Source organism: Passer domesticus, chromosome 6 (genome assembly GCF_036417665.1).
Source record: "Passer domesticus isolate bPasDom1 chromosome 6, bPasDom1.hap1, whole genome shotgun sequence".
In the NCBI taxonomy this organism is placed as follows: Eukaryota; Metazoa; Chordata; class Aves; order Passeriformes; family Passeridae; genus Passer; species Passer domesticus.
Window position 1 is genome coordinate 50,727,913 of NC_087479.1, and position 23,696 is coordinate 50,751,608.

Below are 23,696 nucleotides of genomic sequence, written 5' to 3' on the forward strand. Positions count from 1 at the left end.
AGTGACTTTAACAGGGGGTGCAAGGTGTTTTTCTGCACTCCGAGTGCCCCTGCCCACCGCGCTGCCAGCCGCGGGCGGCGAGGCCGCGGCCCTGAGGGCAGGGAGCTCCGGGCCCGCGGGCAGCCATGGCACCGGGGCGCCTCCGGGCACACCGCGCCGGCGAGACCCGGGCCCGGCGCTGGGTGGGAGGCGGCTGATGTCAGCGCAATGGACCCGTATCTGTGGCAACCGGCATAAATAAATAAATAAGGCGCGTGTGCCGGAGCAGGAGGCGCACAAGCCGCCGCGCTCCTCAGCACGGCCCCGCCGAATATCCCTTAAGCGGCTTAGCAGCCGCCATCCCGCTCGCTACCTGCGCGGCTCCGAGCCCGCGGCTGCCTCAGAGCGCCCGGCCCCTCGCGGGGACCCCGGGAGCCTCCCCTCCTCTTCATCCCTCCCTCCTCCTCCTCCTCCTCCTCCCTCGCCGGCAGTGGTTCGCTCCGAGCACCAGAGCTCGATGCGAAGCCGCTGCGGGGCGGTGAATTCCGGCTGCCCCCGCGGGCGGGGCGGGCCCGGCCGCAGGCAGGTGTGTGAGCGCAGCCCTGCCCGCAGCGGCCGGGCCATGCTGGGAGCGCTGTAGCCGAGCCGGAGATGGATGGTGTCAGCAGCAACAGGAACATGTCTTACAGTAGATGGAGTTACAACAGGTACCGTCTGGCTTGTTTTGGTTTGTTCTTTTCTTATTTTCTTTTCTTTTCTTTTCTTTTTTTTTTTTTCCTGATATTGTAAAACCATCATGCTGTTTATATAAACCGAGATGGGGAGCCCTCTTCAGGGAAGCAAAACCCTTTACTGATGCTGCTTTTCCAGTCTTGGGACACCCTGTGTTGCCGGTAACTCCAGCAGCGGTGTTTGGTGATATTTAGCAGGTGTTTTTCTGGAAACCAGGTGGGAGTTTCAGCCTGGGGTGGCCAGACTGGGGATGCTCCCAGCCCTGAATGCAAATGTTCCCCAGGCTCTCTCTGAGATGCACTGATCACCTCAGCAGTCGCCCAGGCTTCTGAAAGGTGATCTGTAGGAACTGCTGCTCAAAGCTTTCAACAAATAGAAACTAAAGCTTGGGAAATGGAGCCAGGGAGCCAGGATGTGGCTAAAGAGTGATGTTTTCAAGTAAAGCACTGTGTGCAGCCTGGGTACCACAGAGATGAACGGGCTGAATTTAGGAATATTTCAAATTCAAATTAGAAATATTCCCACTGTGTTTCAAACCAGCATGCATGCTTTTCCTCTTCCTGGAAACAGAAATGTATTGTAGCATTAGTTTTGTTTTATGTGAATCATGGCTGTGACTGACAGGTTCTTCAAGCCTGGATCAAGAAAAAAGAAAAAAGGTACAAACTTCATACTCTTTTCATGTATTTTTTCTTCCTTTTTTTTTGTTTGTTTCGTTGTGGCTTTTTTTTGTTGTTGTTGTTGTTTTTTTTTTTGTTTTTGTCTGTGTAAATGTTACACCTGAAATGCTAAGCATAAGCAGTGTTAGTGCCTCACTGAATTCACCACCACAAGCCACCACGATATTCTGGAGAAATAGCCCTTGGAAGTGGTTTTCAGTGGTTAACCAGGTATTCAGCATTGCCCACGCTCCCTGGATGCGTGGGTATGTATGTTTTAGATGTGCATCTAGAGGGTTTCACTCATTTTTGGTGCATTCCTACTGCCTCAGCAGTAAAAATCCAGATACAGTGGTGCCAATGGAACAATATTTTCTTTAAAAAGAAGGTGTATGTGTTTATGTGTATGTAGAACTGAGTTATACAACAAGCTGTGATTTTATGCATGCATTGTCCCATGCAGAGGATCCTTTCTGTCTGATGGCACATCCTCAAAGAGCAGCAGTGAGACCCTGAAGAGCTCAGACTGTCCCATGCAGCCCAAGTTTACAGCAACTTCAATATTCTTACCCTAGAGTAAACAACCCAAACATTTCACAGAAACTCCTCTTGGAGGTTTCCTCCTGGTGCTGTCACATTGTGATCTAACCTTATGTATTACTTGCAGTCTATTTCTCCAGTTTTCAGTTTTCCTGATCCTGACAGAGAAGTCACTGATAAGTGTTCATCAGCCTTCACCTGGGAACATTCTGCACTTGTATGTCCACCTTGCTTGGCTCTCCTACATCTTCTTGGGGCATAAATACAATATTTCAGTGGCCAGGCTGGCCTTTTGAGATTTGGGGTTTTTCCTGATGAATCCAACTGTGTACTATACATACATACACACACACATATATATATGTGTGTATATATCTATATATATATACACACACATATATTTCAGTGCTGTGAGGATGAGAGGTCCTTTGAGGAATCACAGCTTTTACTTATAGTCTTCTTCTGAAAATCAATAAAGAGTTGCACCCTCAGGCTGAGCCTGCCCTTCCACACCCATCCTGTACCCAGGTTCCTGCAGGAGAAGGAGCTAACTCTCTTTTATCCCAAACCCTGGTGGCTGATGTTTGCTTTTGGATCATGCCCCAGCTTTGGTCTTGCTCACCAGTGGCCACAGGAGTTCCAGTGGCTCTCAGGGTGGCAGCGCTGTGGCAGAGACATGTGGGACAGTCCTGTGGACAGCCAAGCACCGTGTGAAGGCCAGCATCTTTTTCTTGGGAAAAAGAACACCTAGGTACTCCTCTTGTGTTGGCATCCATGAATCAGCATTGCAGAAATAGAGGGACAGGGCCAAAGGAGCAGGTGCTGCCTCCCATAAATGCAATTGCATCCATAATTAAAAAATAAACCAGGTATCATATATGAAATTAAACTAATTAAACAAAGGATTTGGCCTTTGGACTCCATAAGATGCATGCAGGGATTTTTCCCCATGGAAGTGAAGGGAGTGGCTGTGTCCCTTCTAAATGGCCACACGTATGTGCAGCTGGCAGGTATTTTTCTAATGGGCTTTATTTGACATTTGGTGTGTGTGTCAGCATTTGGCCCTGTGATTGTGGTACTCCCTTAGGCTTGCTGCCCAGGACATCCACAGCTTCTTCCTGCAGATAATTTGTGTAACCCAGGGCAAATCCAATCACTTGACTGTGAAACCGGGGGCGAGGGAGCTCTGTTGGGCACAGCTCCCCTCAGCTGCTCTCCTAACCAAGGGGAAGCTTCCCCCACTCCCCTCCCCAAGCCTAGACCTGTGTTTGTGAGAAAGAAGCAGGTATGATTGGAAAAAGCTCTTAATGATCAGGTTTGGCATTTCCACACCTGGCTCCAAAAAGTTGGCCAAAGCACATCTTTGCTTTCCTCCCATTTTAGTGCTGTTGTAATTCCCTGGTCACTCTGAGCACTGCCAGCTGAAAGCACAGGACAGGCAGCAATTTAAACAAAAACTGGGGATATTTTGATGATCCTAGAAACGCTTGGGAACTCTGGGTTCAGATGGCTAACTTCTAGAGTAAAAGAATCTTCTCTTTCACCTTCTGCCCTTGGTGACAAGCTGTTTATTGGACAGTTTATATTCAGTTTCTGTTTGGCTTCTTTTCCTCTTGAGCATCACGCTACCTGCTTATCATGGCTGCGGTCCCTGGGTGTGCAGAAATGCTCATCTTGCAGGGCGGAGTCAAACCTGTTCTCTTCCAAGCTTTCAGTGTTCAGTGCTGGTGGAGGTTTTGGCAGCTGGGCTGGTGCCCATCAGCACTCTTGCTGCCTCCCCCCAGCTTTCTTTGGGAACCCTGCAGGCCCTTGCTCTTGGAGATGCTTGAAACCTCCTTGTGTTGGTGCTATCTGCAAATAGAGCTAGCAAGTGGAGGTTTTCCCCAGTGCTTCTCATCATTTCCAGGTGGAAATGAAAGCTCAGAGAGAAGAGACATTAATATGATAGGAAGGTGAAAATGAGGAACAGTCTTTGGCTGCTATAAGACTGAAGGAGCCATCCTCATGAGCTGGAACATCTGAGTCCTTCCTAGCACTCACAGCAGCTGGTGACCAGATTGTCAAATGCTTAATCCTCAACAACACAACCCAAATTTGACCACTGAAGGTCAAAATGGTGCTCGTGAAGGCTTGAGGGAGCTCTGATACCATTCATTGAATTCAATTGAAAGCACAATTTAGGACAGTGTGCAGAATTCAGTCAATCCATGGGCGCAGAAGACCAGTTTGAAATCAAATATATGGGCAAGTACTGCAGAATGGGAATCTGCAGTCCACATTTGGAAAAACTGCAAGGAATCAGTGGTTCTCCATGATTTTGCAAGGTTTTTCCATGAATCAGTGGACTGTGCTTAGCTCTCATAGCTGGTCCAGAAGGATTTCTTCAGGAGTAGCAGAAGTTTTGCAGAAGGACCAGGTAACCTTCACATCATACCTGTCCATGAACAAAGATTTTTTTTTTACAAAAAACCCAACAAGCCACAGCTAAATACCAGATGTGAAGACATCCCTTCTTTCTCACATTTGTTCTTGACACCAACACATCCACAGTTTTTCCACCCTTTTCTCTCTCTGTTTTTTCTCCAGAATTACTTTCTATTTCTTTCCTGGAGGGCTTCAGCGCAGCCATCGTGACCTCAGTAATTACCACACTATGAATGATGGTGGTTTTATCCAACAACATTTGGAAGTATATTTTGGGAAACCTACTCTCAGGATGTTTCAACTGTTGGAGACAGCATGAAACTTTTTTCCATTGATCTGTATCTTTGTTCTATTCTGGATATCAGTGTTGTTTTTTACTTCCTTCTGAAGCTGCTATTTCTGGTTTTGCCTTTTTTTAGCCTGTGTTGAAAAGCTGTGACAGTGCATCTGGGTCATGAAGTTGGAGGGTTTCAATCTTAGATCTTTGTTTTTGACGGTTTTTAGAGTCCTCTGTCTTGATCTTTCTGGGACGTGCTTTCATCAATGAGTAAATAGGGCTGTCCTCCAAACTTCATCCAAAAAAGTTGTCTTAGAGAAACTTAACTTTATTTTCCTTCTCTCCTTTGAAGTAGCATCTGTGAAATCCTGAAGCATGTACAGGTGCAGTGAGTGCACTTTAACTACTCCAAAGAGCAGCTCCTCTCTATTTGCAGCCAAGCCACCCTTCTCTCCTCTGCCTGTGTGTGTCTTCAGGTGTTTCCTCCTGGATGAGGTTCCTTTAAAGCTGTAATCACTGGACAAAGGAACTGGGAGGACAAGAAGATAAAATTGTTCTATGGGTCAAAAGGAGAGGTAGAATCAGCCAACCCTCAAGTGAAGCCAGAATAAAACATTCCTGCAACAGATACAGAAATCCTTATTAGTTTATCAGTGTTGTGCATTTAGTTTGCTGGAGTTAGGTTCTTTGCTTTTCTTTCATAATGAAGCATTTTAATTTCAATAACATAGGAGAAGCTAGAATTTGGGAGTGATGTTTCTTTCCTTCAGCCAAGGTACTAAGAATGACCTGGGGTGAGTTCATGTGCATCCTCCCATGCTCAGGGGTGAATGTTCTGTGTTGGTTGGCAGCACGTCCTTGGAGTGTGTGAATCCTCCAGAGACTTGTGACAGCCTTGCAGAGAGATGTGGGAGAGGAAACTTCAGCTCCTGCTTCCCTGAAGAAGAAATTTTAAAGCTCTTAAACAAAAGTAGCCTGAGAATATAATTTAAACCTACTGGGCTCATGTACAGCACGACAATCCTAAGAAATGTAAGAATTTATTCACTGGAAGAGTTACAAGCACTGGAACAGGCTGCCCAGGGAACTGACTGAGTCTCCATCCCTGGAGATATTTAAAAGCCATGTTGATGTGACACTTGGGGACATGGTTTAGTGGTGTACTTGGCAGTGCTGGTTTAATGGTTGGATTTGATCTTCATGGTCGTTTCCAGCATAAATGATTCTGTGGTTGGTGTTTGGAGCAGTAAGTTGAGCCAGCAGCTCAGTAGTGAGAGTGAAGTGTAGGTTTTTAAAGAAAAGTCAGTGTTACAGCTGCTCTCTGGTTTATCTATAGTAATGTTATATATCCAGGTAACATAAGCTAGGAATTTTCGGGAAGAAGGAGAGAATCACTTGAGTCTTAACTTGCAATAAAAATTGACACAGAATATACACATCTTTTGTCAGTACAGTTACAGACCTCTGTAAAAGTTCCAAGGTCTCTGCAAAGCTTTGTGCTTAAATCCTGCCTTCAGGTTCTCTCTTGAGCCATAAAGATAACTCAAGCATTTTTTCAGGATAGAAGGAGGTATAGGAAACCAACAGAACTGTCTCTGAAGAGTGATGCACCACAAGAAATGGCATATGATGTACCACAAGAAATGCTTCTCTGGGTCTCTTATTGGCACTTTTTCCTTGTTCTGTGGTCTCATCTCACGCTCCGTGCGAATGCCTTTTGTTACCATGTGTAAAAGACACATCAAGTGCCTCATCTGTGGTGCTGGAGCGTGGAATTGTCATTCTCTGCTGTGCCTGCATCCATGCACAGTGCAGGGAAGACAGAACACTGCAGATCCGAGCTATTAGATACGCTTTGTGCTCTCACTGCAGCTCTCAGCATTAGATTATATCTTAAAGAAAAATCAACCACGTTGCTCGTGATCTGCATTATCATCAAAAGAAAACCTTTTCTCTCTCCAATATGTAATTTGTGTGAATGTCACTTCTAATGGAAGTCTGAGGAATAATGTTCATGGCTGAGCACCATCAGAGATGGTTTTCCCCTTCAGAAATGAGTCAGGACAGAAGAGCCATGCCAGCTGTTGACACAGTGGGATGTCCATTGAGATGACCAGGCTGAGTTCAGCCAGCAGCCACCTGTGTTTTTAGAAGAGGGATGTTAGCCAGTGCCTGGATACATCTCAAATGCTTGAATGCTGAGGTCAAGAGCAGGGGAAGATTCCAGGAGCTTGTATGAAAACAAAGATGTTCCCAGAGGAGTACAGGTCTTTGAAGAGCAAATTGTCAGCAAATCAGCTCAAAATCAATTTCAAAAGTAATTCTTAGGTTGTAATTTGTCTCTAGAAGTATAGGTGATCAAGCAGTTAAGTCACCTTGCTTGAAAAAAACCAATATTATTTCTTTATTTTTATGAGCTTGCTGTGTTTTGTGTTTGATTCCTTTTATCCTACTGGTGCTGTGGTGTGTTAGGGTCCTATTACTGTGACAAACAGCCACACTGTGTCAAACATCCAATTACTTACTTACCTGTCTGGTAAATGTGCCAGCTCAAATTCCTCCACCAATTTGTGGGTCCTTAGGGAGACAAGATCATGGCTAGATGTAATTCCAGAGGCAGGGCTCTTCTGTTTTGGAAACAGTCCAGTTTGTTTTGAAGTTTCACTGTGCTGTTTGGAGGGTGAAGCAGTTCCTCATGGACCCTCCAGGTGTTATTGATATTAATGTTGAACTGTTCTGTTCTTGAGGAATCGTGTGCAAGCTCACCTAGATTCACTCTTATCTTTGCAGAGTTTGCTGGCAATCCTTTAAAACATATTTTTCAAAGAGAAACTTTTCCAACTTGAAAATCCTGCTTGAAAAGCCTGCCCAAACATCCTCTGCTGGGACTTCTGGACTATCAAAGCTAATTCCTTACTGTGGCTTTTCTAGATATGCTCTCCCAGGTTGTTTTGCAGAGCTGTAGCTAAAATTCTGCTGGAAGCCAGGGAATTTGCTTGGTTGGTGAAAGATGCTCCCAGAGAGCTTTCTGGGGAAGGCTGTGTAAGAAAGAGGTCTGGAGGGAATTTGGCAGGAGCTGTCAATCAGACAGTCAGTCCAGGAGAGGCTGGCTCCACACAGGCTGTTTTGCCTGTCTGCAGGATGCTGTGGTTTCTAAGAATACACTTGAATTTTGTTCTTTTCTAACACAGTACTATTGAAGTACAGCTGAATGGGCTTTCCTAAACTGAGGTTTCTGCTTCAAGTTGCTTCAGCCCTCCATCATATTTATTTTCATCTCAGGTGGAATAAATAAAAGTGCTCTGGTTTTTAGTATAATTTGGCTAGTTTTAGGAAGAATAATGAAACTTGGGCTTTGTAACGAGGTCTAGTAGAATGGAGTTGTCCTCTGGATTGTGAAACAGTGCACTCAGACTAGAAAAGATTTTTTGGTAGGAAGGTGCAGATGAATCAGAATCAAGAAATGAAGAGAAGGGCCAGTAGGGAAACTGGGAGTTCATTATTAAACACTGTAGAGCATGTGAGCTGATTTTTATGTACATGTGAGGCAGTGCTGTGACCAAGAATGACATATGTGGTCAGTGGATTTGTTGGGTTTATTTAGGTGGGTCTGACTAAACCTCAGAGGAGCTAAATTGCACAGTGAAGATTTCTGGGGTGGGGGGAGGGAGGGAAGCAGCTTTCTAAAAAATAAATAATTTGTAGTCTTGTCTTACTAGCAACAAGTGAGTAACAGGTAAATGCTGAGAGAGAGCTGGGAATCAGTTGGGATTGGAGTGGGACTCAGCGTGTTGTGTGAACAGAAGACTTGAAGGTCTTGGCAGTAGCTTTCCTTCCATGGCATTCTGTGGTTCAGCAGGCCTAAAATCCAGGCACTGATGGACAAGTGTCCCCTTCTCTTGGAAGATTGCTGTGGTTTTCTCCCCACCTGTGTTCTTCAGTGTGCACAGATACCCTGCCACATTTTCCCAGAAACTGCATTACCCACATCATCACCATCTTAAATTTCACTTCTCTTTTCACCTTCACAATATGCTATATATGCTTTTGTTTCTCTCTGGCAGGATTAATTTTTCTTCTCACCTTCCTAGAAATCTCTTGCATGTATTTACTTAGCAAGGATTTTGAAATTCAGTGTGGGCCACTCATGCAAGAAGCAGAGGAGCCAGCCTGGGCTATGAACTCTGTCTGAGGCCAAAGCCCACTTAAGTCCCTCCTTACAACCCTTCTGTTCTTCTGCTAATCACAGTAAGAGGATTACCTCCAGGAGTATGGGATGCTGGATACTACAGCCAAAGATGTTCATATCAGACTCTGGGCTATTTTCATTCATCCTTTTGCAAATATAAAATGATTCCTGAAGCAATGGATGTACTGAGATCCAAGGCAATTGTGCTTGGAGTGCAGGTGTATGAATAGCAGGGAAAGGAACTTTGAACTAAAAAATAAGAAGTAGTTTAAAATCAGAGCTGAGAATTAATATTCCAGACATGTTGAAAACCAGAGATTTTGTTTCCACTCTCCACTTGTATTTGGTAGTTGTACTACACAGATGTTGTTTGCTGTCTCTTATAAAAAATAATGAGCAACCATACAATATTATACTGGGGCTTTTTTTGATGTTTGAATTATACCTTAGGTGAAGGTGCACTCCTCCCATCAGCTCTGAGTGCAGGTGAGCTGCTCTTTGCAAGAGAGCTGAGGATAAGCCACAGCTATTTATGTTCGTAATTTTCGGAGCTCCTGGAGCTGAGCTTCAGACTGACTACAGGGATTATTAAATATATCATCTCAAATATGGCATCATTAAATGCAAATATACTGCTTTTTGCCTCTGAGACTGGGAAGGAAGGTGGTGATATTTTCCTGATATTTGCTGTCTCCCCTGGGCATCAGGTCTTGGCTGCCAATAAGGCAAAAGGCCCTCCTGCCTGCAGCCCCTCTCTTTGCTCCTGGGGAAGTGAAGCCAGGATTTGTCCACCAGGCATCCTCCTGGCCAGGCTGGGGCTGCAGGCATCTCAAATGTGCTTGGGAGGGAAACTGAAGCTCAGATTTGGTGATCTAACTCTGTTTTGTTCACTGTCATGTCTTTATGATACATTATATGCGTTTGATTCATTCACTGGGAAATCTGCGTGGACTAATAGGTTGTTTTAAAATGTAATTCAAGTGAAATACCTGCAAAAGCAGAAGCATTTGTTTTGCTTATGCCTTGCAGTGAGGTTTTCCTGTTGTCTTGGATGAGCTGTAGATTTGTTAAGATAAAACAATGAGATGCTGATTTGAGAGTCCAAAGAAACCTTGCTCTAAGGGTGGGAGACAAGGATCTATTCCCATCCAGGTACACAAAAATGCACTTGTTTAGGTGCAAGTTTCATTGTTAATTAACAAGTATGAGTGCTCTGCAGTGCTTCTCTGGCCATCCCGTGTGGAGCATTCCCACCCAGCCTGGGGAGCTGTGCTGTGGTGCTGGGTGAGGCTGAGTGCAGTTCCTGCTACGCTAAATTCTCTTAATAGAGGAAGATCTATGCTAAATTCTCTGATAGAGGAAGGTATGCATCTATCTTTGACTCAAATTGAGTTTTTTGGCATTGACGATTATCTTCCTGCTAAAAATCTTTTTTTGCTTTCACCTTGCCCCTATTGAACTGTGGGATCATCTCCATGCTATGAAGTATGTGCCTAAATCCCTTTCCTGTGGTTCTTCTGAATCATGCCAAGAGCAACAAAGAATATTCATTTGCATCTTATCCTTTACCTTCCTGGCTGGTTATTTGGTCCAGACTTGGTCTCAAAAAGAAGCTGCTGGGATTTTTATGCTTATATTCTTCTGATGTACTGTGCATCATAAAAGTGCTTGTGTCTCGATGCTTCAGAAGTGGTGTGAGGCTCTGAGTGTATTTAAAATTCTGTCTTCTTTACTAGTAGCTGCTTTTTTTCTACAATTGCAATGTCCAAGTTTGCCTTTTTGATGCCATCTCAGTCACAGTGCAGCTGTACAAAAATTCTGAATTCTGTGTACAGTAAATGAAGTATGAACACTTCAACGTCAATGCTGGAAATATAGAGAATCTTTTTTTTTTTTTAAATTAAGTTTCTCTTCACCACTCTTGTGTAGGTAGTTGGCAAGTCAGGGTAAATGACTTGGATAAGAATAGGTACGGAGAGAGGGAGTAATAAAACAGATTATTTAGCAGAGAACAATACTAGAGCCCTTTAATGAGTCTATTCTGAAATATTTCAGATTTAATCTTTTAATATGGTGCAGAAATTATGCAAAAAGTTTTCTAAAGATACTTGAATTGTGTCCACAAGTACTGTCAACTTTTTTCATGCATAAGTTACCAGAGGTCTATAAGTTATAACTTATGCACCATTATAACTTAGGCCCTGTCAAGTTTTTCAGTGCATAAAGTACAGCAGATTTATAACTTCTTTTTTTTTTTTTCTTTGAGGGGAGACAGCTGAAAACCCCATCCTTGTGCAATGAGCAATTCAAATATATGCTCACATCCTGATGTCTGTGATATGGGGACACTCTTCTTAAATGTTTGTTAGTCTGACTTAAAATTCACCTTTGCCTGGATGCTGTGCATGAGGCTTTGCTAAATGAAAGAAAAAGAGCACAGGTACCAGGGAAAGGTCTCACTGTAGAGGTACTGATTGTTTAAATTTGAGTTCAGCTTTGTTCTGGTTACAACCTTGTGGGCTGACATTTAACTACAGTGTCGTGCTCTCTGCCCTGGCCCCAGATGGGCTTATGAGTACTCCAGTCTATGGATGTAAAAAGAAAAATAATCTTTAATGGAAGACACAGAACATGGCTGAGGAAACAAGAAGTGTTACCCAACATGTCTTAGAGAAATGGATTGCTGACATCACCCAGCCACCCTCCATCTTTTGCTCACCCATGTATACAAGGGATGTTCCTTATTAGATGTTGGAAGAGGGAAACTCTCTAGAGCTGGGTGTGAAATTCACTCCATGACACTCCCTGAGAGCTGCCAGCGTGCTCCTTGCTCTGCCATCTTGTTTGTTCTGTGACTGGGAACTTCACCTCTTCGCTGCTTTTCAGACCGCCTCTGCATACTCTAGGAGACTTTTAGGGCCACTAGATGAGGCTTTTTTTAACCAAATCGGTATTCTTGTCCCTTGGTTTGGAAAGGTGTTGGTGCAGGAAATACCTCTTTAACAATATGGGAAGTTTAGAAAGACAGTTTGTTTACTTCCATCTCTTTCAATTCCTCTCCTTTGTATTCTTTTTTTTCTGCTAATTTACTGTGTTGTCCTTTCTTTCCAGTTTTACTGCAGTTACATCCCTGGTGATAGACCATAATAAAAAAACCCAAATGGGTATTACTTTTGATTCACCTTAGCAGTGAACAAGGCTAGAGAAAATGAGGGAGGATCTTCACAGCTTTTCACTTCCCTTAGCTGTTTCATGAAGGATGCAACTGCCTGCTCTATTAAGTCTGTGCTGTCTCGGTAGTGCATTATCTGAGCATTGGCCAGAGAAATAGGAGCTGCTATTTTGAGGTATTTAATCACATTCTGAAATGGTATTACGGTCTGGTGGTTGTGCAGTGGGAGCACGGCTTTGCAGAGCTGGGAGCCTCGCGTGTGCAGAGGTAGGTGAGCAGCCAGGCACCCCTGCAGCACAGGAAAGCCCAGCTGAGCAGATGGAGAGGAGACCTGCCAAGAAGGACATGGGGATAACGATGGGTGTGAGGCTGGACGTGACCCAGCAATGGGTAAATGTGCACTTGCACCCCAGAAATTCCCCAGATCCTGGGCTGCATCCAGAGCCCTGTGGGCAGCAGAGTGAGGGAGGGGGTTCTGGCCCTCTGCCCTGCTCTGGTGACACCCCACCTGCAGAGCTGCATCCATCTCTGGGGTCCCAGCATAGGGACAACAGGGACCTGTTGGAGTGAGTCCAGAGGAGGCCACCAAGATGACCAGAGGGATGGAGCACCTCTTCTATCAGAAAAGGCTGAGAATATTTGGATTGTTCTGTATAGAAAAGAGAAGGCTTTGGGTGACCTCACTGTAGCCTTCCAGTGCCTGAAGGGAGTCTGTAACAAAGATGGAGAGGGACTTCTCACAAGGCCATGTAGTGGCAGGACACTGGGGATGGCTTTGGAATGAAAGAGTTGTTTTAGATTGGCTATTTGGAAAAACATTTTTACTGTGAGGGTGTGAGGCACTGGCAGAGGTTGCCCAAAGAAGCTGTGGATGCCCCATCCCTGGCAGTGCTCAAGGTCAGATTGGATGGGACTCAGCAGCCTGGTCTAGAGGAAAGAGTTCCTGCCCATGGCAGGGGGGTCAGAACGAGATCATCTTTAAAGTCCCTCCCAACCCAACCCATTCTATTTCTTCTGTGATTCCCCATGTAGGAAATTATGTGGGCAGAGGTGTGGATGACCTGCCTTTCCTCTTCCCCCCTCTCAAAATACCTGTTACCAAAGGGGTAGATGGAATGGGGAATCTTCCTCCTAAACATGCATCCAATTCCTACTCATGAGTTCAGCTGTGCTAAGCTCATGTAGCTCCCCTGCCTCAAATCCTGCACTTGCATTCCTTTTTTTCCCTTTACCTGCATAAAATATATCATATTCACCTGCCTTGCTCAGTGTTTCAAGACATAATTCCTTCCCATCTTTAATTAAATCAATCCCAAAGCTCTAATTAATGGAATAAACACACCTTTCTCCTATTTCCTGGCTCAAGACACTCATCAAATCAATATTTTCATCTCAAAGTGAGGTCTCTTCCCAGGAGTTTGCATTCTGAAATCCTCAAATTTCAGGCCCAGGATGCCCCAAATTCACAAATTTGAGCTCTGTAACCCTGAATTTGGGTTCTGACCCCCCCAGATTTTGGAGTTCTGACCCCTCCAGTCCCCCCAAATTCCTGCTCCTTCAATTTGGTGTCCACAGCCCCCCATATCCTCAAATTCAGTGTCTTGAATGCCTGATTTAGGGTCCAAAACTGGGTGGTTTTGTAGGGCCCTGGACCTCCCAAACCCCCTAAAATTTGGGGTCCTGACCCCAGATTTTGGGGTTCTGATCCCTCCAATTTTCTGCCACCCCCAGAGCCAACCAGTTTGGTATGCCAGTCCCTCAGCCCCCAATTTTGGAGTCCAAACCCCCACAAATCCCAAATTTGGGCTCTTGAACTCTGAATTTTCAGATCCTGACATCCCAAATTTTGGGGTCCTGACAATAGTGTTGGTGGATTAGAGGGCAGGCAGCTCCTGGGACATGTCACAGCCATTGCTGGGGCTGCTCAGCACTCTTTGAGGCAGAACTGCCCAGAGATTTAGGAAACATTTCTACAGAAATGACTATCCTTCACCCTCCAGCTGCTGTGAAGCTATGAGGAGTCCAGTCTTGGGCAGCTTTCCTGCACATTCCCCCCATTTTTGGTTTTTATGAGCAAGCCCCTGAGTGGCTGTTTGCTTCCCAAGAATAAGTGTTACCAAGAAGTGTTACTCCAGAGTGCTCAGTCACTCAGCACTGAGCCCCTGTGGCAAAAAATAGCTTTATGTAGATTGCAGGAGGTACTGAGAGGAAGCTGAATCCCCTGGGGCTCTTGTAGGAGGGGGAATGAAAAGGCTTTTTTGTCCAACTGTGTCATACTCATGCAGTCACGCCGAAGCGCGGTGGTGCACTGCTCCTGCTTTTCAGAGGTCTCCAGATGCATTGTTTTTCTCTAAAAAAACAAGATAGCTGGAAATCATGGTGATAAATGACAGAGCAGGCTTCCCTCCCTCCCTGCAGGTCAAGCCTTTCCAAAGAAGAATAAGGAGGCTGCTAACATGGGGCTGGGATTTCTTCCTGAAACCTGCCAGATCCAGAAACTTTTTTTTTTCCTCACTCAGTGCATTTTTTCCCAATAATAGAATCTGTCACCTGTAATGAGACTATCACATTGAAAAGTGAGAATGGTGCAGAAGTGCACGTAATTTAACTTATTCTGAGCCTGCTCATCCCCCTTGCTAGAACAGACAACATTTTTAGTAACCCTATCCAGTCCTTTCCAACCAGCTGTAGGTTTTCCTATTAAAACAAGGCAAATCTCCACCACTTAAACTGCAAGGCAAAGAGAGGGATGGTGGACACTGAGTTGCGTTCTTCAGTTTGAGCTATGCCTGTGAGCCTTAGTGGTCATGGAGATTTGCCTTTTTTCTTTTTTTTAAGCACAGGGCAGCAACAGTGCAGTTGAATGATGCTACATCTTAACGTGGCATAATGACCCCAGCACAAACCTCGATTTTTTTAAACATGTTTTTTTAAATATTGTTACAGAGCTTGGGGTTTGTGTCCAGTGGATTGCAGGTGGGATTTGGATAAGCAATTACATACAGTAACAGGTGTATTAAACTGCATCAGATTTGTCTGACTGATGTTGATAAATTGCCATTCCTTTCCTACACCATGCACTACAGAGCTGGACAGATAAAATAGCTATAACAACAATTTTTCATGTGTTTATTGCCACTCTGGTATTTATGACCCAACAGAGGTTTTTTATTAGCCCTCCGCAATGTGCAGATTTAATAGAGTACCATTTTCTTTGTTGAGGTTTCAGTATATTTCAGATTTCCAAGAAATGGCCCTTGAACTCCAGTTCAGCACTGGCTGCATTAAAGTTGTTTGTTACTAAGTCATTGTGAAGAGGTGGAGGATAACTCACATTCATCTTGTAAACCCTTTTGGTTTTGCAAATGCAAAAGGCAGAAAACTGGAAGCAGACAGAAGGAGCATGGCATTGTATTCAAGGTTTGGTGGCATTAACAAAAATGCTACTTTTATCATCACAAAATCATTGAGATGCTTCTGAAATTTTTTTTTCAGCTCCTAGCCTCTCCTGTGTGGAATGTGAAATGGCTTCTGTTATTAGCAGTCATCTTTTATCATAATTATGTCTGTCAAGTCACCTGGAGCTGTTTGCCAGATATACACAATAATGCTTTCTTTGGTGTTTAACAGCAAACTGATGAGGTGCTCATTGCTTTACTGTCACTAATTAGGTAATTGCTTCATCTGGGAGATATGTTGCTTATTTTTCAGATGCTTGATTTTTCAGGTGAGTTGACTTTAAATCCAGGTCACTTGAGTTGACTTTTTTAAACCATGGTTGAGTTAACAAGTTTGCAAGTATTGGTCCTATTTTTTATGGTAAATTTCCTGTCCTGTTATGACTGACCTGTGATTTAGGCAGAGCATCAGTCTGCTAAACAAATCCATGTATATTTTTCAAATTCTAACTGTGGCATATTGCGAGTGAGCTTAGTTGATCAATCTTCATAATTCTTTATATAAAAAGCACATATAGGATTAAAAAAAACAAACCTCCAAAACCTAAGTTAACAAGAGATCTAGCATTTTAAAGGTGTAGGAAATTGGTAACACTTTGGCTGAAGGCTGAAAAATTCCCAATCTCTTTAGAGAAGCACTGAAATCCCTCGGTCTCCTGAAAATCCTGCATGCAGCTCTTCATGTGTCATTGCTGATCCTCTGATAAAGACAAGGTGAGCCTGATACTTGCACACACAGGCTGGAAAGGAGAAATATGAAAATAGCTACAAGTCCTCATGAGAATTGAAAGCATAACAGTCCCTCTGGTCTGTGACATGCAGGACAAGTGACATGGCTGATGCTGTGCTTGGTGGCCTGTGGAGGTTGGTTGGTGAGTTATCTTGCTATGTTCAGTTGGTTCTTGTACCCCACTGGACAACAAAATGGACAGGAAAATTATTCATTAAGGACCCCTCAACTCCTTGTAAGGGAATGGCTGAGTTCTGATAGCCCTTCTGGTCAACTTGTCATGGACTTTGGGGCAATTAAAAGTGACTTAAGCTGGACCCTTACAGCCATATAATGATGAGCAATAAGAAAAATTGTGGCAAGTGAAGCTAAAGTAGAATGTGACAGCATTTCCTAATTCCATAGGAAAATGTTTCTACAAAGCAGCCTCTTGCTCACATTAAAAACACAGAGGCTTTAACACCAGAAGCTTCAGTGAGTTTGTGCAGTCCCTCAACAAATAAGAAAATTTCAATCCAAAATCTCCATTGGAGCAGGATATAGCTATATGAAAGTACAAAATAACTTTTCTTTAGAGCACTTTTAAGAGGGGTCATGCTGGAATTTAGCAAAATTTGTCAGAGTTTGTGAGAGAGAAAAATAAACCCAAATCCTTCACCCCAGCTCCAACCCAAATCATTTACATCCTTAAAACAGTTAAAATACACTTTAAAATGCAGAGAGATGGTCAAACAAAGTAAATGGGTATTTTATTTAATTATGATTGCACTGCTTGAAATACATTGGGGAAATGAATAATTAATATCTTGTAAGACTGGCTAAATTTGGAGGGGAAAAAGTTCAAATATTTTCAAGGGCCTATAAATTAGTTTAAATAAAGCATGACTACATACTACAGTGCTTTTTCCTTCCTCTCCCCACTCATCCTTCAATACATTTTAGCCATGTGTTTTCTTAAAGTGCAAATATTCTAAAAGAAAACACAGTGGAAGAAATGTTTAAAATTGGAAAGAAACACAAGTGCCTTGCTCCATCAGGAAATGGAGAGCAAATTCTACATGAGCAACACAGTGAACTTCCTCCCACGTTGCATCAGTGATATCCCCCAAAAGATGGTGACAGTGTAAACAGAGGATGCTGTGTACACACCATGGAAGGGCTGCACATAGTCATGTTTTATGGATTCCTATCGTGTTGAGGCAGGATCATTTCCTTTGCCAAATTATTAAAAATCATTTTCTTTCTCTGTGTGGAGTAAATGTACTCAGCTTTTTGAGGTGGGAAGTGCAAAGTCACTTTGTCTTTCCACATTTTCCACTGAAAGACTTTACCCCTTTAACTGGCAATTTTTTTGGGGTATGGCCTTCCATGTCAGCTGGCTGGTTGTGCTGTTTAGCCTCCCAGGTATGGCCAGACATTGTTGCCCTGACAATTCACTGCTGCTGAATCAGACTTGTTGTCTTGGCAACTGCCTTCAGCTGGAAAACCATGAGTTAAAAACCAGAATGTTAACAGTGTGAGCTCTCCAAGGGTGGCCTCATCAACACTCAGGGCTCTCCTAAACCTTAATGTTTCCAGGTGTGCTCTGTAAGGATGCAGTCTGACAGTGTGAGGGGGAACATGGCATCAACAAGGGCTGAGAGATGATTTCCTGCAGTGGAGAGCTGCTGCCTCCTCCAAGCCAGGGAGGAGGGGCTGGATCTGATTCCTGGGCAGGGACTCCAGATCCCCTCGGGAGGATGCAGAAGGTGGAGTGGGAACACTGGGTGCCCTCTTGTGCCCTGCAGATGTCTGGCATTTCACTCAGTGATATAAAATGTCAAACCCTTTCCCATCTGTTAAAATTTCTGTGCTGGGCAGAGCAGCCTTTTATAAGGTCCAGCACAGACAAAGGAGATGGTTTGCCAGCAGCTGGGCCTGACTCATGACTGTGCTGTCATACTCTTTGAGGATTATAAAAAAGAGGGAGAGTGACTTTTGACATGGGCTGGTAGTGATAGGAGAAGAGGGAATGGTTTTAAACTGAAAGAGGAGAGACTTAGATTAGATATCAGGAAGAAATTCTTAGCTGTGAGGGTGCTGAAGCTCTGGCACAGGCTGCCCAGAGAAGTTTAGGCTGCCCCATCCCTGGAATTGTTCAAGGACAGGTTGAATAGGACTTTGAGTAAACTTGTCTGCCCATGCCAGGGATTTGGACCTAGATGATTTGAAGATCCCTTCTAACCCAGGCTTTTCTAGGATTGCCAGCAGAGTTTTTAAAAGGAAGACAGAGAAAATGCAGTTTCTGGCTTTTCAGTGTATGTGAAGGCAGTGCCCTGTCCCTGTACAGTACTGATGGGACATTCCAGTCCCAGTCCTGGGGCCGCCCTGGTATAAGGGAAGATGACACAGGACACAAAGAGATTTCCTTGTTCTTTGATACACACATATTCAAAAAAGGTTACAAATAGCCTAGCTGCTTCTAGCACAGTGGTGGCAAAGTTGCTCTTTCAGAATCACATGAAATTAGCTCTGACATGAGAGTTTCATTGCAGGTGCTTTCGAGTGCACAGCTGGGCAGCTGTGAAATAGCATCAGCCAGGAGTGCTGAACCTGGAAAACTCACAGTGAATGTGGGTGTGTTTATACTGACCTTTGGCAGTTCTGGCTTTACACTATGTACCAGTGTGCTGAACTGATGAATAATAATTTCAGGAATTTGTGTGACAGAAAAATATCACTTCCCTCTCTTGAGTCTGTGGCTGTTCTGATGGTTTCTTTTTCTAGATTTGAGCTCTACCTGTGAGGGTGCAGCTGTGGGAACTGCAGAGGGTCTGTATGAGGGAATTCATGGAATGGTGATGGTATAAAACAGAGGTGCTGGGGCAGAGAATGCAGGTGAACCCAGCAGGGTAAGGAGCTAAATACAAGAAAATGGGTGAGCAAGAGCCAAAAAAAACACATCCAGCATCCTCTTGTAGAGGTTTAAACACAGCTTCCTCCCTGGGGCTGCTCCATCTCCAGGGCCTCAGCTCTTTACTTCTGCCACTTGTAAGCATCAGTGGAAATAAAGAAAATATCTTTTTTTAAGAACCTGCATTGCCTACTGAGTGAAATTTCTAAATTTCCATGATGCTTTGTCCCAGTAAATATGAAGTGATCTCTCCAAATTTATGCTAGGGGTCTGTCTTCTGCATTTTTGTTGAAAATTTGTGTGGCCAGACAGACACTGTAGTATGAGCCTGAAAACAGAATCATAAAAATGGTGAAAAAGATAGTATTTGGGAATAGAATAATAAAATCATAGAACAGTTTGGGTTGAAAGGGACCTTTAAAGTCCAGCTCATCTTGTTCAAGCCTCCTGCAATGAGCAGAGACATCTTGAACTAGATCAGGTTGCTCAGAGCCCTGTCTAACCTGGCCTTGAATGCTTCCAGGAATGTGGCAAATAAAATGTGACCGCAACTAACCCCTGTAACAAATATTTTGATGTAGACAGATGAGGTGTATTCCATATAAACCTGTAGAAATTGTTACCTGAGGCCTCTGAGGCAGAACAGGTTTTGCTGCTGTGCTTCTACCAGAGCCATCAACAACCTTGGCAGTTTGAGTTTCCTGCTGAAATTGAAATGTTTTGTGGGAATTGATTAATTACTGCTAATAATCTTGACAGAATGCTGTCAAAACATGTTGTTTGGATTTCTATGGAATATAGGAAGCAAGTCAAAATGAATCACTAATGCTTGAAACAGCACGTTTTGGCTTTTTAAATTTAGGGTTCTCAATTCTTCATTAGAACGAGTTCTTCGCAAAAAAAACCAATTTAAAAAACCCAAAAAACCAAATAAAACCCCCCCCCTTTATAATTGTGCAGTAATGACTTTTTCCCAGTTGATTCCATCACATAGTTTCCATCTCATTTTTAAACCAAATATATCCAAGGCATATAAAAGAAAACTTAAAATGGAGATTTTGGATGTGTGTAAAACCTTTATATGAATGTACTATTAGCACCGGACTTAAAGCCTTGAAATATATTAGATATTTTAATTTATGCTGTTTCAATGTAGTATGTTTATCACATTTGGAGGGGAAAAATTATCATCCTTTTCTGGTCACACCTACAGAAATTTTGGAGGGCATTCCTAGGAATGTGCTATGCCTGAGGTGCTGATAAAGATTTTTATTCTGCTTTTCAGAGACACCAAATTCATTTTTTCTCTAGGAAAAGATGCTATAACAGACCTTCTCAAATGTTCTCAAATGAACTCAAATGACTGATTTCTTTATCAGGAAAATGTAACCTGTTGTGGCACAGGACCCCATCCCAGCTGTAGTTCCCTGATGTACTACAAGAGGATTCATGGGATCTGAAAGGAAAACAAAGGGGGTCTCCTTTTCTCTACAGTGCAATGTTAATTTTATGTAATGAAATAGGTGCAGAGGAGTGATGTAATTAATATTGGAAGAGATGAGGGAGAATGGTAAAATCTAATTGTGGCTGAGAATGTGTGAGTAAAGTGCAGGAGCAGCTCAGGACCTGCACCCACAGGGGCCTGGCATTTTCAGACAAACCCAAGCAACACCAGCTTGCAAGTTTTAAAAGTTTGGTTCCTTTGTTGAATTCAGAAGGTTCAGGCTCCCCTTGCTATTTTAGAAATTTCTTCCCCTGTTGCACTCCCATGATAAATACTCCCCTGGCTGGAGTACCTGTGCTCAGTGCCAGATTTCAGCAAAGACCTGGAAGGGTAACACAGGGGTCTGTCTGTCAGAATCTCCTATGTTCAACAATAAAAAATATTTCACTTTGTGGAACAGTGTATGCACTATACATCAACAAATACTGGATTTGTCAAAACAGAAAGTGACAAAAGAAATGGTTTGGCTCATTCCACAGAGCTGAAGTCTGTGGAAGAAGATTGTTTATTCCTCTGGGCATGAGGAAGCATTTTGTGCTGATTTGCTTTAGACTTCAGAGCAAAAATGACAGAACCACCTGGGTATCACTTTTTCTTAAAAAAAAATCTCCATAAGAAATGAGAATAATTTATGGCAGCATTTAATTTTAACTATAAACAAGATTTATTCAGCAGCTTTACAGCCATTTGCCTTTTAAAGACATTTTTGTATCTGTAAACATCTCAATGGGTTTCTGTGACCCATGAAGCTCACACAGCATTTCCAGACTTCCCATGAAGGGCAGCTGAAGAGGCCAAGCACAAAGATATTTAAAATATCACTGTGGCTCATGCAGAAAATCTGCAAGCGTGGCAGGGCAGGTATGTTATCAACATGCTGTCTGATGCTCAGCATGCAGGCAAATGAACTCAAGCTAATTTTTTTTGCTGCCATTAAATGGGTGAGGGAGCTATTTTGGCCCACTTTAACAAATACTCTGGAATTCTGCATGCTGTACCAAGGATTAGGATAATGTTTGTCATTGCAATCATAGCAGCCATTATTATTTACATTCTGGAATTGATTTTCCCAGTTTCACTTCATTGCTTGACAGCTTTATTTATTTTCTATTTCTCAGTGTTGTTTTCTAGAGACATAATGAGAATTGTGATTTTCTGGGTTAGTGTCACTGTGAATTATTGTAAAGGAAATGTAGGTGAAGAAGCATAACTTATTGGATATTGTAGTCTAAGTCAAGTTCCAAGGTGGGATGCAGAAAATTTGCTGTACATAAAGTGGGAGAAGGAAATATTCTAAAATCCAGTCTACAACTTAGGACAACGTTAATTTGTGTTTTCTGCACATATCTAATGCAAGACTGTTTTAGAAACTAATGTAATTACATGGCATGTAATCTGCATTTCCTTCAAAATTAAGATGTTAGCATTTCTATTAATAGGGGAGAAAATGAGATGCCATATTGAAATATATCAAATATTTAATATCCATATTTTGAATCTCCTTATGCCTTCAAACTCTCCCGCAGTGCTTCAGCTGCAGAAAAACTCACTTATTGTTCTAACTGAAGTAAACAGCACTTGTCATTATAGGCAGACTGTGCTGCCAGAGAATTTTTAACTGGAGCATTTGCCACTTTTCCTAGTAAAGTTTGGTTTCATGGCAGAGTCAAGAGGTGGTTGAGGCAAGCACTCAGGCAGCTTGGTGCCTACCTATCTGTAAAGCCCATTGAAACCCACAGTTCTGGTGGGGAGGGAGGAGGAGGGAAAGGAAGGAAGGAGGGGATGCTGTGGGGTCAAAAATTGTCACTCTTGTCAACGGCAGTGAGTCCAGATCCTGGCATCTGGAAGGGTGTGTAAGGGGCTACTTGTTCTATTTGGGATTCCAGGCAGTTATTGTGAATATTAAAAAAAAACCACCTACCTTTGTGTCTAAGGCTGTAAAAAGCAGCATTTTTTGTAATCCTCAACTCAAGTAATTGAAAGGGGATTTCCCCCTCATTGTTTTCCCTTGGTATTTTCAGAAAGCATAATATTTCTGCATAAATACTTGCTCTCAAAGGATTTGTGGGGTTTGCCAAGGTCTGTTTGCCTCTCTTATTTGGGGAAGGGGGGGAAAAGAGAGAGGGAGAGCCCTACATATGATGAGCTTTTCCTCTCCTCCCAGTTCAGTGCGTCCTTAAGCTTCAAACTGTTTTATAGTACAAGAACTAGGAGTCAGAGCAAACCAAGCTAGTGGAAGACATGATCAAAACAAGGAAAAGGAAGTGGGTTTTCACACAGCAGGCAGCAGACGGGGAGCTGCCTGCCAGAGAAAGCTGTGGATGTGAAAGTTTTGTCATATGGATCATGGATCCAGGAAATGCCCTGAACTGAAAAAATACTTGAAGGCTTAAAAGAGAAGTGTCACTTTTTTTTTCTCTTTTTTTTTTTTTTTTTTTTTTTTTTTTTTTTTTTTACATTTTTAATTTCAAGACATATATTTGCCTTTTAATTTTTTTTCTCCATGTGTCCACGTTTGCTTGTGCTGCAGAGAGGATGCTGAGCGTTTCACTCTCCGCACTGTTAGTGTTTCCATGGCTTTTATGGAAACAGAATAACACCCCAGAGGTAGCAGCATGCCAGCATGTGCTGATGTAATCCCTCTGAGATGAAAGGAGCTCTTTAAGTAAACACGAAGTCATGCTCTAACCTAGCACTTGTGATGAGACAGTGAAATGATTTACAGGCCAATTAAATGTGAATTACTCCCGGCTAGCAGTTCTCTTGCAGATATCCACACTTCAAGCAAACCAGCATTGTTCCCTGTAGCTCATAAATTCCCACTGAAATAATAACTGAAAGTTGTAAGTCTCTTACCTGGAAATCTCTCTGTGGACAACAGAAGCTGCTTATTTTCCAGACATAAAGAAAGAGCCATTCAACCTGTCAGTGTTGGGGAAGAAACACAAAGAGCATGGACAGAGAGGGATTCTGTAGTCCTGGATAATCCATCTCCTTTCTAGATCCTTCTGGGTTTTTTACATGCTTCTATGTGTTCCTTGCCTTCCACCTGACTATTCCAGTGTCAGCAAGAAGTGGTCATGAGCTGGAGATTGCCCTTGTCCCAGAGACAACTTTTCCCTCTCTGCCCCCTTGGTGT

The 23,696-nt window shown here is 43.1% G+C and overlaps 1 protein-coding gene across 6 annotated transcripts in view; it reads left to right on the forward strand.

The window, feature by feature from the left end:
• The first annotated feature begins 273 nt into the window (after window positions 1-273).
• Window positions 274-23,696, forward strand: part of TUB (TUB bipartite transcription factor) — a 134,198-nt gene continuing 110,775 nt past the window's right edge. For 2 of the 6 annotated variants that reach the window (XM_064425422.1, XM_064425424.1), the window contains exon 1: window positions 274-686. In XM_064425422.1, the coding sequence (XP_064281492.1) occupies window positions 631-686 (56 nt within the window). In that variant the 5' untranslated portion in view covers window positions 274-630. The remainder of the gene's footprint in view (window positions 687-23,696) is intronic. The other 4 variants (XM_064425417.1, XM_064425420.1, XM_064425418.1 and 1 more) reach the window with 2 other exon arrangements.